General features: G+C 51.2%; 1 protein-coding gene across 1 annotated transcript in view; it reads left to right on the forward strand.

Annotated features, from left to right (window-relative positions):
- ASTN2 (astrotactin 2) overlaps window positions 1–15,356 on the forward strand; it is a 272,653-nt gene that overhangs the window by 88,868 nt on the left and 168,429 nt on the right. Inside the window, exons 7-9 of the mRNA XM_018074363.3 lie at window positions 2,619–2,703; window positions 2,865–2,939; window positions 3,452–3,589. Coding sequence (XP_017929852.1) covers window positions 2,619–2,703; window positions 2,865–2,939; window positions 3,452–3,589 — 298 coding nt within the window. The remainder of the gene's footprint in view (window positions 1–2,618; window positions 2,704–2,864; window positions 2,940–3,451; window positions 3,590–15,356) is intronic.

The raw sequence follows: 15,356 nt of genomic DNA on the forward strand, positions 1-15,356 counted from the left end.
AGGCACTGCTGTTTGGTGGCTTGTTTAAAGACACACCCTAAGAGGGGTTAGAGGTACAGGAACCCCTGTTCCTGCCACTCTGGGCACTTTATCAGATGTTTCTCATTCCATGGGGATTAGCCAGGCTCAGCATCCTCCTTGGCTCATCATCATGCCCAGGGAGGATGGGAACTGACTGAAAATAACAGAGTAGTTCAGGGGGCCAAAGGAGGAGGGTGGATTCTGATGGGGAGAGAGCAAAAGCTCCTGAGAATCTGTAAGGGCACAGCAGGTTCTGCTGAGGTTTTTTGGAAGCCCCACTAGAGTTGTCTGTTTGTGGTTGTAGATACAGGAATAGTTGCTAAACCATCTATCCTCAGGAGATGGAGTCCCCACACTTCCAGCAGACTGCAACGCTCAGCCAACCCTGTGCTGGGAGCCTTCCTATCCAATTTCTAAAACTCTACCAAAGGGGTGTAGATCTCCCTGGAAGACCTGTGGAAAGCTGGTCCCGAGTGGTTACAGAGAGGGGCAGGTATCCCTAGTCTCTGTGCTGTGGGTGGCTTTCCCTGGAGTCCTCCTTGTCACCCGCCCTGTGTCTCCTGCCCAACCGGTGCCACCACTTGCCCTCTCACTTACTGAAATAAACCTCCCAATAAACCTCCCGATAAAGCCTCGAGCACCGGCTGTAGCTGCTGAAACTCCGAGATTGGAGTCGATAAAATCAATATTTCTGCAGGTTGATAGAGTTTCTCCTTCCGACGCCAAACTGACAGAGCAGTAAACAAGCCAGCAGAGAAAATAAACCCTCCTGCACCACAGGGAAGGGGTTCAGCACCAGCACCCCCAGCCATCGATACGGGGGGAGGCGTTGGGGCTGCCGGATGCCAACCTCTGTAGGTGGCTTTTCCCTACTTGCTCTAATTTCTGTGGCAGGAGCTGAGCGTGAGCCCGTGCCCCAAGACTCCCAGCTCTGCTTCGCAAGCACTTTGAGATGTCTCTCATTTGCAGAGCATATATTTGTTATGTAATAAGCACCAGGAATTAATGATCCACGGCACGGCTGGGGAAACTTGCGCACTAAGCACCCAAGGAAAAAATAACTTTTCTTTTTTTAAAATCACTGATGGAGCCATTAGGACCTGTGTTTTCTTGTGCCGAGACCGCCCCAGCCCCCAGGCACGGCTGAGCCTGAGCAGGGCCGAGTGCCACCATCTCTCTCCCAGCTCTTTCCCTTTGGAGGAGCAATGTTCCTGCCGCTCCCGTTATGAATCATAAGGTTAGCAGCTTTTGACAGATCATAAATCAGTGCTTCGAAGTCGCTAGGACAAATCCCAGGACATTTAATCTTTAATATTAGACGCGTTTGAGGCAGTGAATATTTCATGAAGGTGCTGTTGCATTTTAGCACATCATTAGCCGTCTCTTTCTCCCCCCCCCCTCCTTTCCTTTTTTTGCTGCCTCTCCCTTTTCAGGCATCTCTTCCTCAAAAATATCAGCAGTTGAATCCCCTTCTCGCTCCCCCCTGACAATAAAGCTCTTTACTGTAATCCCTGTGAGGCATTTTAAGAACTTGCTTAGGATCCCCATGAGCACCAAGGCACCTGCCAGTCTGCATTGCCACCGTGCTGGGGGTACCCCCCTCCCAACACCCCTCCTGTGTTTACAGCTCATCCTGCTGCACAGCCAGGCACGAAGGGGAGAGGAGGGGAGGGAGGAAAAACATTGGCAGCAGCTTGTAGCAGAAACTCCACGTGCAAATCCAATTAATCTTTTGATTTTGCTGTTTCTTGCTCCGGGTTATGTATTTCTACCAAACAGTGAATCAATTTGGGCCAAGCGCGCGCGGGTTTCTGGTGTGGGAAATGTCTTCTCTTGCTGTCAAAAGGGTGTAACAGGGTGAGGCAGCACCCAGAGAGTGGAAGGGAGCAGGTCTGAGAGCCCTTTTGTTGTGGGATGGGGGCATGGCAGGGGAACTGCCTGTGGAGGACAGAGTTTGGGGGCTTCTGCATCCTCCTGTGGGAGTTTGGGCTGCAGGAGACTCCGCTGCCCCATCCTGTGTGAGGTGCCAGGAGCAGAGGTGGGAAGGAGATGTGACCAGAATGGGTTTGGGGCATCCCTCCTCAGTTCATACTGGATTGGACACTGGTTCTGCTCAAGCAAGGTCAAAATCCCTGCTGAGGAGTGAGCCCCTGGCTCCTGAGCAGCCCCTCTGCCAGACCTGTGGGTAGATCTCAGGCCAGGGGCTGGATCCACACGGGTACATCTCTGTGGGGAATATTTCTTGGGGGCCATTGAGCAGAGGTTTGCTCAGCCTGGAGAGCTGCAGGGCTGCACAGGAACACTAGGTGAGGACAGACCTTTTGCATCATGAAACCTCATTCCCAGCTATTGCAGTTGCTGCATCATGTAATCCATCCCAGAATAACTACAGGTTTTTTGCAGCTTTCCACATCTCCTCATCTCCTCCTTCACAGCTCCCAGAGGTTTCTGGGGTCCAAAGTGCTCCAGATCCATAGCAGGGAGCAGGAGTGGCTGCGAACATGCAGAGATGGGCAGCAAGGGAGGAGGGTCCAACTCTGCAGTCACTGATGTGCCTCTGGGCCAGAAAGGTCTCATCCTTCCCTCTTCTCTTTTAGGAGAGTGCAGCTGCCACGAAGGGTACGCCCCAGACCCCGTCCACCGGCACTTGTGTGTGCGCAGTGACTGGGGACACAGCGAAGGGTGAGTGGGGACAGGAGGGTGGCTTTGCTCTGTCCTGGCTCTCCCACAGTGGTGAGGAGCCTGATTCTCCTCCCCTTGGATGATCACTGGCCCCAGAGACCTGGGACCAGGCTGTGCTGCTGAGTGATGTGCTCAGCTGCTCTCTCCATCCCTCCTCCCAGACCATGGCCCTACACAACGCTGGAGCGGGGATATGACTTGGTCACAGGAGAGCAGGCACCAGAGAAGATACTCAGGTGAGTCAGAGGAGGGCTCATGTTGGACATTTGGGTGGGGAGAGCCATGAAGACATGCCAGCAGATGCAACCTCTTGGTCACTCCCAGCTCTTTCTTGTGCTGGCAGGGGCACACGAGTGTCATTTGCCTGTCACAGACCTGAAAGGTTTATCCAGGTAAAGAAGGGTTCTCCTCTTGTCCCCTCAGGAAACACAAGGCCAATGTGCACAGAGAGTCCCTGTGGGCTGAAAAGAAGAGCTTGCCCATCCCCTTCTGTTGCATCTCATAGAATCACAGAATATCCTGAGTTGGGAGGGAGCCACAAGGATCATCGAAGCCCAACTCCCAATTTGGCACGGGGAGGAGAATGCCATTATTCCTCTCCCATTTGGCTTTCAGGACAAGCCCAAATTACTAACTTATCTCTTGTGGTGCCACCACTGCTCTGACTTCAAGGTGGGCAGGTGCAGTGGAGAGCCACCATTCCCTGAGGACACTCTGTTCCTTTGTGACACGTTTGCCCTTATTCCAGGTCTACCTATAGTTTGGGTCAAGGGCTGTGGCTTCCAGTCAGTAAGAGCTTCGTAGTGCCCCCTGTGGAGCTTTCCATCAATCCTCTTGCCAGCTGCAAGACAGATGTTCTGGTGACGGAAGATCCAGCAGATGTCAGGTAGGAAGCAGATTTCTCGTTTTCTTCATGCTTGAGTGACTACACCGCTCTTTAAATTGTTATTGAGGATGCAGTAATTTCTATGATGATAGGTTTGATTAATTTTCTTCCAATAAGAAATGTGATGTGATGGCCCTCCAGGCTCTTTGGTCTGATGGGTCTAGGCCAGGCCTGAGTGTGTAACTCTGAAGTCTGCCAGTACAGACAGGTGAATTGGTAGGAGAAGGCAATTTTAAAGTGACTTAAATGTAATGTTAGATTGCAGTGCTTAAATGGATGCATTTACCAGGATGGAGGTGCTGTCATCTTTCTGAAACTCACACATACATCACATCCACCTGGCCTTTGATAGCTGCTGGGATGCTCATGAGGGGTGAAAGGCTCTGTTGCTCATCCAATTACTGTACAATTAGAGGGGTTTTTACTTCCTGGAGTTCAGTAAATGCCTGGATATTTTTCTGGCTCCCCCATTTTGGCCAGTTTGTATTTTAAGCAAATGTCCTTGGACTTGGGATAGTCTGGTTCTGAAGCAGGACCTAAGAGGGCATTGCAGGAGGAGAGTTGCCCTGGTGGAGGGAGAGGCTGTTGCTGGGAGACTGGGCTGAGTGTGGGCAAAGGAGGTCCCTGGAGAAGGAGCCAGGCACATCAGTTGCCTTCTGTGCCCCAGCTGGAAAGAGGGGCCTTGGAGAAGAGGTGGTGATCACCTTGCTGGTCATTGTCCTCCTTGGTCTGATTTACAAGGGCTTAACTGTCAACTATAAGGGTTTAATTCTGAAGGTATTTAGCACGTATTCCCCTCTATCCCATTAAATTAAGATTGAGAATGTGAGTGTTGGGTGCCAGGGAGACTCCATGACCCCTCCCTCCCTTCCTCCCTCTCTTCCTTCCTTCTTGCTGCTTTCTCCAGTTGACTCCAGACACAATTTCCTGACTTGAAAATTCTTGCCTGTGTTGTGAATCGTCTTCCTGGGTACCAACAGGATCCTTGTGTCCCCCAGCCCCTTCTGTCTTGTCTTTTCCCAGAGTGGTGGGGTGGTGGATTTCCATTCTTCCATACCATCATCTTGGCAGGGCTGTGGTTAAAGCAAGTGCCTACAAAAGCTATGGCAGAGCCAGGACTGGCATCCAAGAGGTCCTCGCTTCCAAGAGAGTGTTTTTGTTGCTAATCAGTGCTTGTTCCCTCTCCTTCAAAAAGAGACTGATGGTACATATCTATCACAATTTGGCTCTCTTAGGAACGTTGTTTTTCTTGTCCGCAACAACTTCTGCTTTTCATTTGAGAAGGAGAAGGGCTGCCTTGGTTTATGTTAACATTTTCCAAGCCAAAATGCCAGGAGAACATTATTTCTTTCTTGCCTCCTCACATCTTCATTAAAAGGACCTCAGTGAAGGCAGAGGCTCGGAAGCTTGTTTTCTGCTCCAGTGCAGTAATTGTCTCTGGGCACTGATCCTCGTGGAAAACTCTCTGAAGGATGGATGAATGCCAGGCAGGAGGAGGGGAGGTTCTACCACTGAGGTTGTTGCCTTCTCCCCTCATAAAAGGAACCTGAACTGAGAATTCCAGGTATAAATATTGGAGTGACTCAGGTAGAATTAAGGGGAGGTGAGTTCACAGTGCTTGTATCTTACACACAGGAGTTGCTAAATTATTAAAACTTTAATAAACGTAATAATAAATATTTGATGTTGAATTATGGAAGGTTTCACAGATACACTGAGAAGCGAAAAGCGATCTAATATTTCTGCAGGAGAACTTAAACACTTCTCAAAGGTGAAGCTGCAAGCTTGGGGTCCTGAACACCCCGGGGTGGGTGGAAACCAAGGTGATACCTCCTGGGTGGAGTGGGATGGTGCAAAGGAGCTAATGCTGGGGCTGCTCAGATCCACTGCAGGTGGTGAGCAGGGGCAATGTTGTGTTTGATGCTCATGGACACCACGTTGACCTGTCTCTGAGAACTTCCTCTGAGGTTCTTGGGTGCTTTCACACAATGAGAAAGGTACTTTTAAAGCTGCTTATCTTGCAGCCACTTTGCTTTGTCATTTGTGGAATGACACAAGTGTTGGCAGCTTCTCAAGGGAGCGGTAATGCAGCAGTTTTGGTGGTTCAGATGTTCAGGTGATGACCCATCACATCAGACCAACCATCAGAGGTGAACACGTGCTGTCCACGCTGTAGATGTTCAAACAGAGCCACCCCTCTGCATGGAGGGGACCTGATCCCTGGCTGTGGGACTGTGGTAGTGCTGCTGACCCTCCATGCTGGGAGCTCCTGTAGGTGTATCAGAGAATCATCAAGGTTGGAAAAGACCCCCAAGATCATCAAGTCCAAGCTTTGCCCAAACACCACCTTGGCAACTAAACCATAGCACTGAGTCCCACATCCTGTTATCTCTTGAACACTTCCAGGGATGGGAACTCCACCACCTCTGTGGGCAGCCTGTTTCAATGTTTAATCACCCTTTCAGTGAAGAAATTCTTCCTGAATTTCCTGAACCTGCAGTGCCTGGGCTTTAATACAGTCACGTCTCCATGCCGTGGGGCAGACCCTGGGCTGTGTTACACCAGCTGCAACACGGCCGTGTCTCAGCACCCAGAGTGCCCTGTTTGCTGTCCTGTAATGTGGTGATGGTGGCTCAGTCCTGTGTCTCTTCTGTGTCTTTAATAAGGAGCGTGCTGCATTCCTCCAGACCTTTCATTAGTCTGACACCTTTGGCTCGGAGGTCGCTTGTCTTGAAGAGTTTAATGGAAGGAAATTGCAGAAAGCCTGGCTCGGAGAAAACAAGTGATGAAGTCTTTACAACTCAGAGGGCTAAAGGTTCAAACGTGGCCCTGTGTTTTTATGAAGATGCTGGAGATTGCAGAGGGGCAGGTGGGGCTCGGCCTTTCAGCAGCTCTCCGGGGAAATGCTGACTCTGGTGCTGTTCTCCGTGTGCTTCACTGCTGAGCAGTGCACCAAACTGCCTCTGTGCTTCAGTGGATGGGGATGAGGGGCCCTAACCTCCTTCCACTGCTGCAGCCAAGTCATTAAATAAACTTCCTACAAACAGGAGGCAGGGGGCTTCGTGCTCCCACATGTCCTGAGGGTTGACAGGGACAGGACTTTGCGTGCAGAACTCAGTGCTGGAGTTTTTAGGGCTGTGCATCATAAATTAAGCAGAGTACTTAGAGTTAAGGAAACTTGCATATATAATTTATCAGTGACCATGTTGAGTGTCCCCTCCTCGACCCAGAGTCTGATCCTCTGCAGGACAGTCACACTGGTCACACGCCTGGGATCGTGGCAGCCACGCTGACAGTGGCATCTTTGTTCAGATGAGGTTGGCCAGCAGTGCTGCAGGGCTTCCCCCATGGCTGGGCAGCCTCTGCCTTGGGCTGGAGACCAGCTCCCAGGATGGGCAGACTGTCCCTGTGGCACATCCCCTGCCAGGACAATAAATACCTCCTGGTCCTACCTTACCTCACTTGTTTTCAAGACCCCTCTTTGTTTCCCTCTCTCCATTACTCCCATCTCTCTCTCTTATTTATATTTCTCCCATAACCTGGTGGTAGACGTAGAAGTTTCTCTGCTTTTTTAAACAAATTACTATTAGGTATTTAGTCTTTCTGCTGACCTTCCTTAAACACCTTGCCATGTCTGTTTGGCCCTTCAGAAGGTACAGCTTGTCCTAGGGGGCCAGGAATTGCTCTAATTGTGGCAGCTACTGGGAGGACCCACAGCCCCAGCACCAAAAATCCCTGCAAGGGACAATAAAAGCATCCCTGCAGGGGATAATAAAAGCATCCCTTGGGGCACAGCTGGCTGTGGGGGACCAAGAGGAGGGCTAACCTGAGGGGGCAGAGCACAGCACAGGCAAACGCCCAGTGGTCCTGGTTCACTGTGCCACCCGCTCTGCAGAAAAGTTGGTAATTTCTGGTGAGCAGCTATAAATCAGAGACACGAGCCTCAGCTGCTGCCTGACATGACATATAGTTCTATCGTTATGGCAACCATAGAAACAAATAAAAGCCTTGCCTTCGCTTGACAAGCCTTTGAGATGTCCTGATGGAGAGACAAGTGTTCAGCGGCAGAATGAATTCGCTTGAACTCGCTGTCGATTCATCTTCGTTTTGCTCCCAAGTGAGCCCCTTTGCTCTCTGAATTCTTTGCCAAAGTACAGTCAACTGGATTTTTTATTTCTAGGGTTTTTTTTTATTTGTTTGTTATTTTATTTTCAATTCTCTTGGAGGCAGAGTGCTCTGCTCCCCAACTCTGTTGCCTGCAGAAGTCCTGTCTTGTGCCAAGGATGGGAGAAAGGCTTTTACTCCCTGCCTGTGGCATTTGCTGGCTCAGCTCTGCCATGCCCTTTGTGACACCACTGCTGCCCCAACCCTGCAGGGGTTTTGTGGTGATATTTTTCAAGGGTTTTGCAGTGATTTTGGGCACTTATGATTTTACAAGTCTGTGGTGAGCACTGTGGTGTGAGGCTCCCTGAGAGCGGAGGAGGATGAAAAGTGAACTGGATGAGAAAGGCAAAGGGAATCTGGGCCAGGAGAGGGGAAACAGCCTTACTGTGGCGACACTGTCTCAGCACCAAAGCTCATCTGCTTGTGTCTTATCTGCAGGGGCACAGGGCAATGGGTGCAGCTGCAGGTGAGCATCCCTGAAGGTCAGGAGATGGGCTGGACTGGTCCTCGTGGGATATCCCAGTGGGGTACAGCATGCAGGCAGAAGGCACTCTGCCTGCTCTTCCTGACATTTGTGCAGGAAATGCCTTGAGAACCTGGTATTTTTTTCCCCTGCTTTTTTCTCTCCTGGGACGGAGCAGTTTGTGATTTCTGGATGCTCAATGCTGCAGGGACCTTCAGCCAGGAGTTTGGGGGGAGAGGGGAAGCCCCTTTTTCACGCTGCTCCTCAGCAGGGACCTGCAGAGGACCTGCTCTGTTGGTGCCAATAAAGAGGTGAGAGCAACTGGCAGTCAATGCCTGTGATGAATGGACAGCTTTGCATGATGGAGCAAATTGATCATTGCATCACCAGGCACAACTTACTCATTTCTGCAGAGAGAGGGCAATTCATTACTGTGCACATCACAGACACACAGTCATCCTCACAGATAACATCCCTGTGCTCTGGCCTGGGCTTCTTATCACCCCAAGAGGCTGTCATCTCTCAAAAAGTGGTGGAGAAGCAGCTTGCAATGCTTAACACCGGGATGGAGGCAGCCTTTGGCCTCATCCTCTGGAGAGAAGGGACAGACACTTTACAGAGAGGCAGCCACCAGCCCCTGCCCTGCAGCTGTCAACTTGGCTTCGTCCTGGCTGCTTACCAGGATTTTTCCTCCTCCCTGCCTCCTGCTGTGATTTATGAGAGCAGGTTAGAAGAGTCAGGTACGGCTCACTTTGCTACGGGGTGACTAAATGGAGACATAACCTTGCGGCAGCCACAGAAGGGTGTGAGCAGCAAAATGAGAGAGGGATTAGGGGAGTGGTGCAGTGGAGAAAGAGGGGAAGAAACTGGAGCTGAAATCACCCAGGAAGTATCTGGGGCAGGTCAGAATTGAAATGTGGATCACTCAGCACCTCTAGGAAGGTGCAAGGAACTCACTGCCCTCAACCTGTCTCTTCCTGGTCCATCACCAGCCATGGCATCTTTCATGCCCAGAATCCAAGGGACATTTCAGCCCTCCCTCTTCCTGGGCTTTTAATAACTCCTGCTGCAGTAATGCTGAGCTTCACTCTCTGTGCTCTTTTATGTGAACCCACTGCGTTTTTGAGGTCTTAATGCTGAGCTGTAAAACTGCACAGAACATGATCAAACCTCTTAGGGACAGGGGATGTAAATTTGGACCTGGCTCATAGGCAAATCTGTCGTAGGGAGCACCAGAACAGCTACAAGTTTGGCAGCTGAGTGAGTGCTGTTCCTCTTGTCTGTGGTGCTGCAGAGCCCAGGAGGGAAAAACAACCCATCGAGTGAACAGATTTTGTTTATATGTTTATTGAGACAATTAAGAATACCCAGCACTCGCCAAATATGCAAGCGCTGTCTCACTCCCAGAATGATTCCCTTTGAGGTATCTGGGGTCTCCCATCACAGAGTAGGGTTTGGCACTGGACTCTGTAGCTGTCCTGTACACCAGATCTGCTGCTGTGGCTTTGTGTCCATCCATCCAGTTGCCTGGAGCAGGATCTGTGATGGAGCAGGATCCTGCCAGTGCTGAGAGAAGCAGTGAGTGCTGAGGGTTTGGAGGGGGAGGCAGGGCTCTAACACTGATGTGCATGCTTAGCAGAAAGGGTGATGTGAGGTGGCAAGATCAGACCTTGGGTTCTTTCCCTGAAAGGTGTTCTCCTGTCCCTGTTTGATGGTGTTATTTGTTTTTATGTCACTGCCTTTGCTTTCTGTTAAACATCGGCTGGAGTGTGCTTTGTAGCTGCCTGTTCAAAGCACAGCCCCTTGACCTCTCTGTTTATACAGCCTCTCTCTACTGTTTTTCCTGAATTACAATTCCCCCCCCCCATCTGTGTATTATTACCTTTGCCTTTGTGTGCATCTTCTGCCTGGGAAGGGGACTAGAAGGATTGCAGGAAAAAGGATGAGGCAGTTCATCCCCTGGCCCAGACACGGTGCTGGGATGATGGGGATCTATGCCATGAGGCTCCAGGCTTGAAGCAGGAGAGTGACAGCAGAGGAACAAGGACAGTGGCAGCAGCAGGAGGGACAAGATTTCCTGGGCACCTGGGGAGGATGCTCAGAGTCCCTGCCCTCTTTCCCAGGGCTGACTTCAGTGACTTGTCCTTAAGACTCTGAGATGCTCCAGGGCAGGATGGGATGATGGCCCCAGTCCCATCTGGATGCACAGCTGTCCAGTTGTGAGGATGCAGGCCTGGGTGGGGCAGTGACACTGGGAAGTACCTTTTCTTCAGCTATTTCTTAATGCAACTGAGTGGAAAGAACAGGCACCTCCACCAACCAGTTCTGATGAGATTTCAGTTGCCTAAAACTTGGCCGACGTGGATGGGATCTACTCCTCCTTTCCTGTTTTTATCTCCTGTAACTGCTGTTGGATCACTTCAGCCAAAGGACAAAACTAATAAAATTCAGTGGAGCCGAAATGTTCCTGGGAGTGAGCCAGGGACCTGTGACAGGCCCTGCGCCGGGGAGGAAAAGCCATCTCAGCGGAGACGACAGGAATGGAGATGGACACAAACAGCAGAGTTTTGTCCTTTTCCTTTAAGGGCACCACGAGAAGACACTGTCCCTTGCAGGCTTGAAAAGGGCTCTTGGAAAAGACATCTCACTGGGAGCTCAGGGAGAGTTACAGACTCCCCTTTTCCTGGTAAAACCAGGATGTGCTGCACCACAGAAGACAGACCTCTAGGTTTATTTTTATGTTGTTTTTTTTCATTGCTAAAGGGAAGAGGGGATGCACATGTTGCTGCACAGGAACGTTGTTTTCACTGTGGGAGGACAAGGGATGGCAGCTTGGTGCAAATCAGACAAAACTGAGGGGCAGAACTCCTGTTCAGCTTTCACCCAGGGCAGACAGTGCCCTGTGGCACCACGGCTGCCAAAGCTGGCAGTGTGGGCAGCTGGGGCTGGGCACAGGGGCAGCCACAGGGGCACAGCCAGTGAAACAGGATGGCTGTGCTCAATGAAGACAAGTGAAGTTAATTAGTTTCAGCTCCTGCTCCTCCAGGGTGATGTTTCCATCAGCTCCAGTGGACTCGGTACAGTGCCCTACTGCCATGGTTGCTGCCTCCGAGGTATTTGCTCTGCTCTGAGATGTCACCCCAGCTCTTGGGGTGATTTATTAGGAAAAAGTGCCCTTTGTGCTCTTGGTGCAGCACTTTCCAAGCAGCTCAGAGTAACTTTGCTTGTGCTGTGCTGGTCCTTCTCATTCCACGCTGTTTCCAGATGAAGGAGGGATGCTCTACAGGCTCCCCCTGGCCCACTCACCTCCAGGCAGAGGAGCAAAACCAGCTCAAAATGAGGTTAGAAGCACCAAAAAGCTCAGTGCATGGTTTACAGGCAGTCTCAGCATTGCACAGAGCAGGGACAGTGTGTCCTGCCTGACCTTGCCCACTGGCTCAGGAAACCTTTCTGTGCTTTGTCAAGGCTGGATCAGACTGAAAATCGCTGCCCTTTGCCTCTGCTCTGCCCAGGTTTTGTATTGTTGCCCCTTTTGGTCTGTGCATTTGCTCCTTAGTGTCTCCTTTTCTGGTTTATATGTTTGAAGTACTCGTCAGGGCTTTTTCTGGTCTCCCCAAAGTGGGTTACTGGCTACAGAGCCAAAATCAAAATCTTCCTTGACTTTTTCCTGCTTCACATTTGTAAATCCTGGCGATACAGGGGGTGGTGATGCTTTCCTGGGCACTTTGCTGGAGTGTGTTGAGCAGAATATTGTTTTCAGGAACTAAATCAAAGAGCAGTGCAAAGATGGAGAGGTTTGGAAGGCGGGCTGGAGAGCGAGCAGGGGGAAAATATCATCAAGAAAATTAGGTGAAGCCTTGCTAAAAAAATAATCCCATCTTGGGAATTGCCCTGCTTTCACTGCCTGAAGAATTACTGTGCCATAATCAATTCAGCTCTAGACGTTTCCTGCGGTGTTTTTGATATTATGAGATGCTATTGACTGCTACCAAGTGCTTTTTATCATGAGGCAGGTGGGTGCAGTTGGGGACTCACTGCCACACTGTGCCACAGGCTGTGCCCTGCTTGGGGCAGGACTCTGGCAGTGGTGACTTGAGTGGAGGCAGGAATGGCAGTGCTGGGAAAGAGGGATGGGGGTGTTGATGGACCACCCAGTCTGTATATAATCCATCCAGTGCCTGTTTCACCTCCTCCAGAGGATATGAAAGGGTCTGGTGTGGAGCAGCTCTGGAGGGGAGGCACATGGAGGGGCAAAGAGCCCCCAGTTGCACTGGGGCGAGTTGGTCCCGGGTGCCACACAGCCAGACAGCTCCCTTTGCTTTGCTTTATATGTAAGGCAGAGCTGTCCCAGGCTGGGGCAGTGTCCCCCAGTGCTGCTCTCCCTCCTGGCCAGTGGCTCTGCTGGTGGCTGTGCCCCTGTCACTGCCTTGGCACATCTCTCCCAGCGCTGCTGTGCCCCAGGGCTCTCTCCCAGCTGCGCTGAACCCAGCAGCACACAATTAAACCCCAGCTAATACTTCCCTGCTACTGTGGAGGGCTTAAAGTGACACAAAATGAAGCAGCTGAGCATTAAGGCAGGATGCTGTGTAAATATGCACTGAGCTTTCGCAGTGAGAAGTCTCTTTATTCAGTTCAGTCCACATTTCCTTTTTTATTTTTTTTTTTGTAAATCAGTGTGTATCAAACACAGATGGGCCAGAGCTGGAGGTGTTGGCTCTGGACTGTGAGTGCCTTGGATTTGGACCCAGGTTGGAGCAATAGCTGAGTAGTTTATAAAGGGTTACTAATAAAGCTGTGGTTGGTTTAATAAAGGACTCCTTGACTGATGGAATCGTAGAATCACAGGATGATTTGAACTGAAAGGAACTTTAAAAACCATATGTCCAACCCTGCTGCCCATGGTGGTTTACATTCCCCGTTCCTTCATGGAGCTGTTGGTGGCTTCAGTTATCATTCTGCATCTCCCTGAGGGAAGGGAGAGCTGGGGGAGGCAGGGAATGGCACTCTGTTTAGGCCAAGGAGTCAGCACTAAGTGTGTTAGTAGACCTGGCTGCTCCTCTCCCTTACAGAAATTTCTCAAGGACTTAGGGTGGGAGTGGATCATCCTGGCCTGATGTGTCTCCAGGCAAATCCAAGCCCACCCTTCCCACCCTCTCTGGGTGGTGGGAGCTGCATCCAGGAAAAGGAGCACCCCTGGGTTTGTGTTACTCTGACTCGGTGCCATGTGGGGTGAAATGGATTTTTGGAATGTGAAAGCCATAATTTGTGCCTGAACACAGCTGATAGGTGGTACTGGTAGAGGAGGAGGAGAGTGGAGATCGATGCCATTGACCTGAAGGGCTTTTCATGGAATCTCACTGGGAGCTTGGGGACAGTTCTGGACTCCCTTTTTCCTGGTAAAACCAGGATATGCTGTGTCACAGGCAATTCATTATAAGCAGAAACCTCCTTTTTTCACAGAATCATAGAATACCAGGTTGGAAGGGGACCCGAAGGAGTTATTGAAGCCTGCTTTATGAGAAAGGAGCTTTTGGTATGGAAACCTTCACTGCAGTAAAAATAGTGCCTGGCTTGCTTATAAAACACAGGTGGGCAGCAGATGGGCTTGGATGCAGCAGGGGGGGCTGGGTGGGGGGACACTGCCTGTATTTGGGGAGCAACCATGCTAATCTGCTGCTTTCCTGGGTGGAAAAGAAACCACAGAAATTCCTGCCATGCCCTCACCTGGCCTTGGAAAGGGGCTAAGAAATGGGTGGGATCAAATGGAAATCTGGTGAGTGGTGCAGGGAGAAGCCCCGGTTGTTTTGTGCCTTTTGGATTCATCAGCTGGGGCTTTGCAGGGGGCATGAAGAGATTTCCTGCTAAACATCTGGCTCCACGGTATTTTGGCAGCCTGCTCAGAAAGCCCTGTGTGTGCTCAGGTTACAGGCAGATGAGGGGAGGCAGCAGCAGCAATGCTGTCCCTTTGCTGCAGGGATGGTGATCCCAACCCCACCACTGCTTCCAGCATGGATGGGGGGATGTTCCTCTGGAGGCTGGGTGTTGTCCTCCCTCCGTCCCTGTCTCTTGGTGTCATTCCAGCTGTGCAGCCCTGGGTGACAGAGCATGCAGAGTGTAGGGTGCATCACCACATGCTCCAACTGCCTGCCCTACACACACACCTTTGCCTGCATCACCCAGTCAGGCAGAGGCAGACTGTTCCCAGAATAGCCCAAAATAAGCTCATTTCTGGGCAGGGTGTGGGTTTGGCTGTGCAAAGCCTGACTGGAGTAGCTGCAGCAGGGAGCTGGAGTGAAGTCCCTGAGCTCTGGCCTCTCTGCAGCAGCTGTGACAGTGTGGTCTGTGTAAGCATGTCACCTGCTAGAACAGGTTTTCTGAGCTTTGCAAGGTTCATCCAGTCTGTCCTGGCTTTGCTGGTGGGAGTGGGGCTGGGGGAGGTTTGGGCTGAGAAGGCTGTGGCAGGTCAGAGAGAGATGAGCTGGTTTGCAGGGCCAGCACAGTGTCTGTGTGCAGCACTGATCCTGCTGGTCTCTGGATCAGGGTCTCACTCATGCAGGCACTTCCTCAGAGCAAAGCTACAGAAATAAACCCAGCACCGAGTGCTGGGCGACCTATTTCGGAAATCCAGGGCTCTGCTCGGACTTGTTGCTGCAGAGTCCTGGCAAACTCAGTCCCCTGAGGCTGATGAGGTCTGAGATGATGTGGCTGCAGAAGGCAGAGTTGGACATGCTTGTGTGTGGGCTCTGCTACATGAACAGCCTCCATGGCTCAGGTGGAACAGTGGCTGTGTGTGCTCATCCTTGCTTTGGGGGCTGGAGCAGGGGTGTCTGTGGCACTTTTAACAGCACACATGTGCATGCAGCCTCTCACTCGGGGAAGTGCAGCTACCTGCCCACCCAGGGGGTGGCATTGATGGGGCAGGCAGGACATCAGTCACAGGCACATAAACCTGTGGGGTGGTGCTGCCTTGGTCTGTCTCAGTTCTCCTGTGATAAATTCTTTTCATAGGATTCCCTCTGACTTGGCTAAGACACTGTTTTGCAAGGCTTGGGCATTGGGGGTGGCACCAGGCATAGTCCTACATTGCTCTTCCTCTCTGAGCTGGGCACTGGGAGCCTGGGTGAGAAGAGCAGCAGAAGA

Source organism: Manacus vitellinus, unplaced genomic scaffold (assembly GCF_001715985.3).
Source record: "Manacus vitellinus isolate BGI_N305 unplaced genomic scaffold, ASM171598v3 scaffold_27_pilon, whole genome shotgun sequence".
NCBI lineage: Eukaryota > Metazoa > Chordata > Aves > Passeriformes > Pipridae > Manacus > Manacus vitellinus.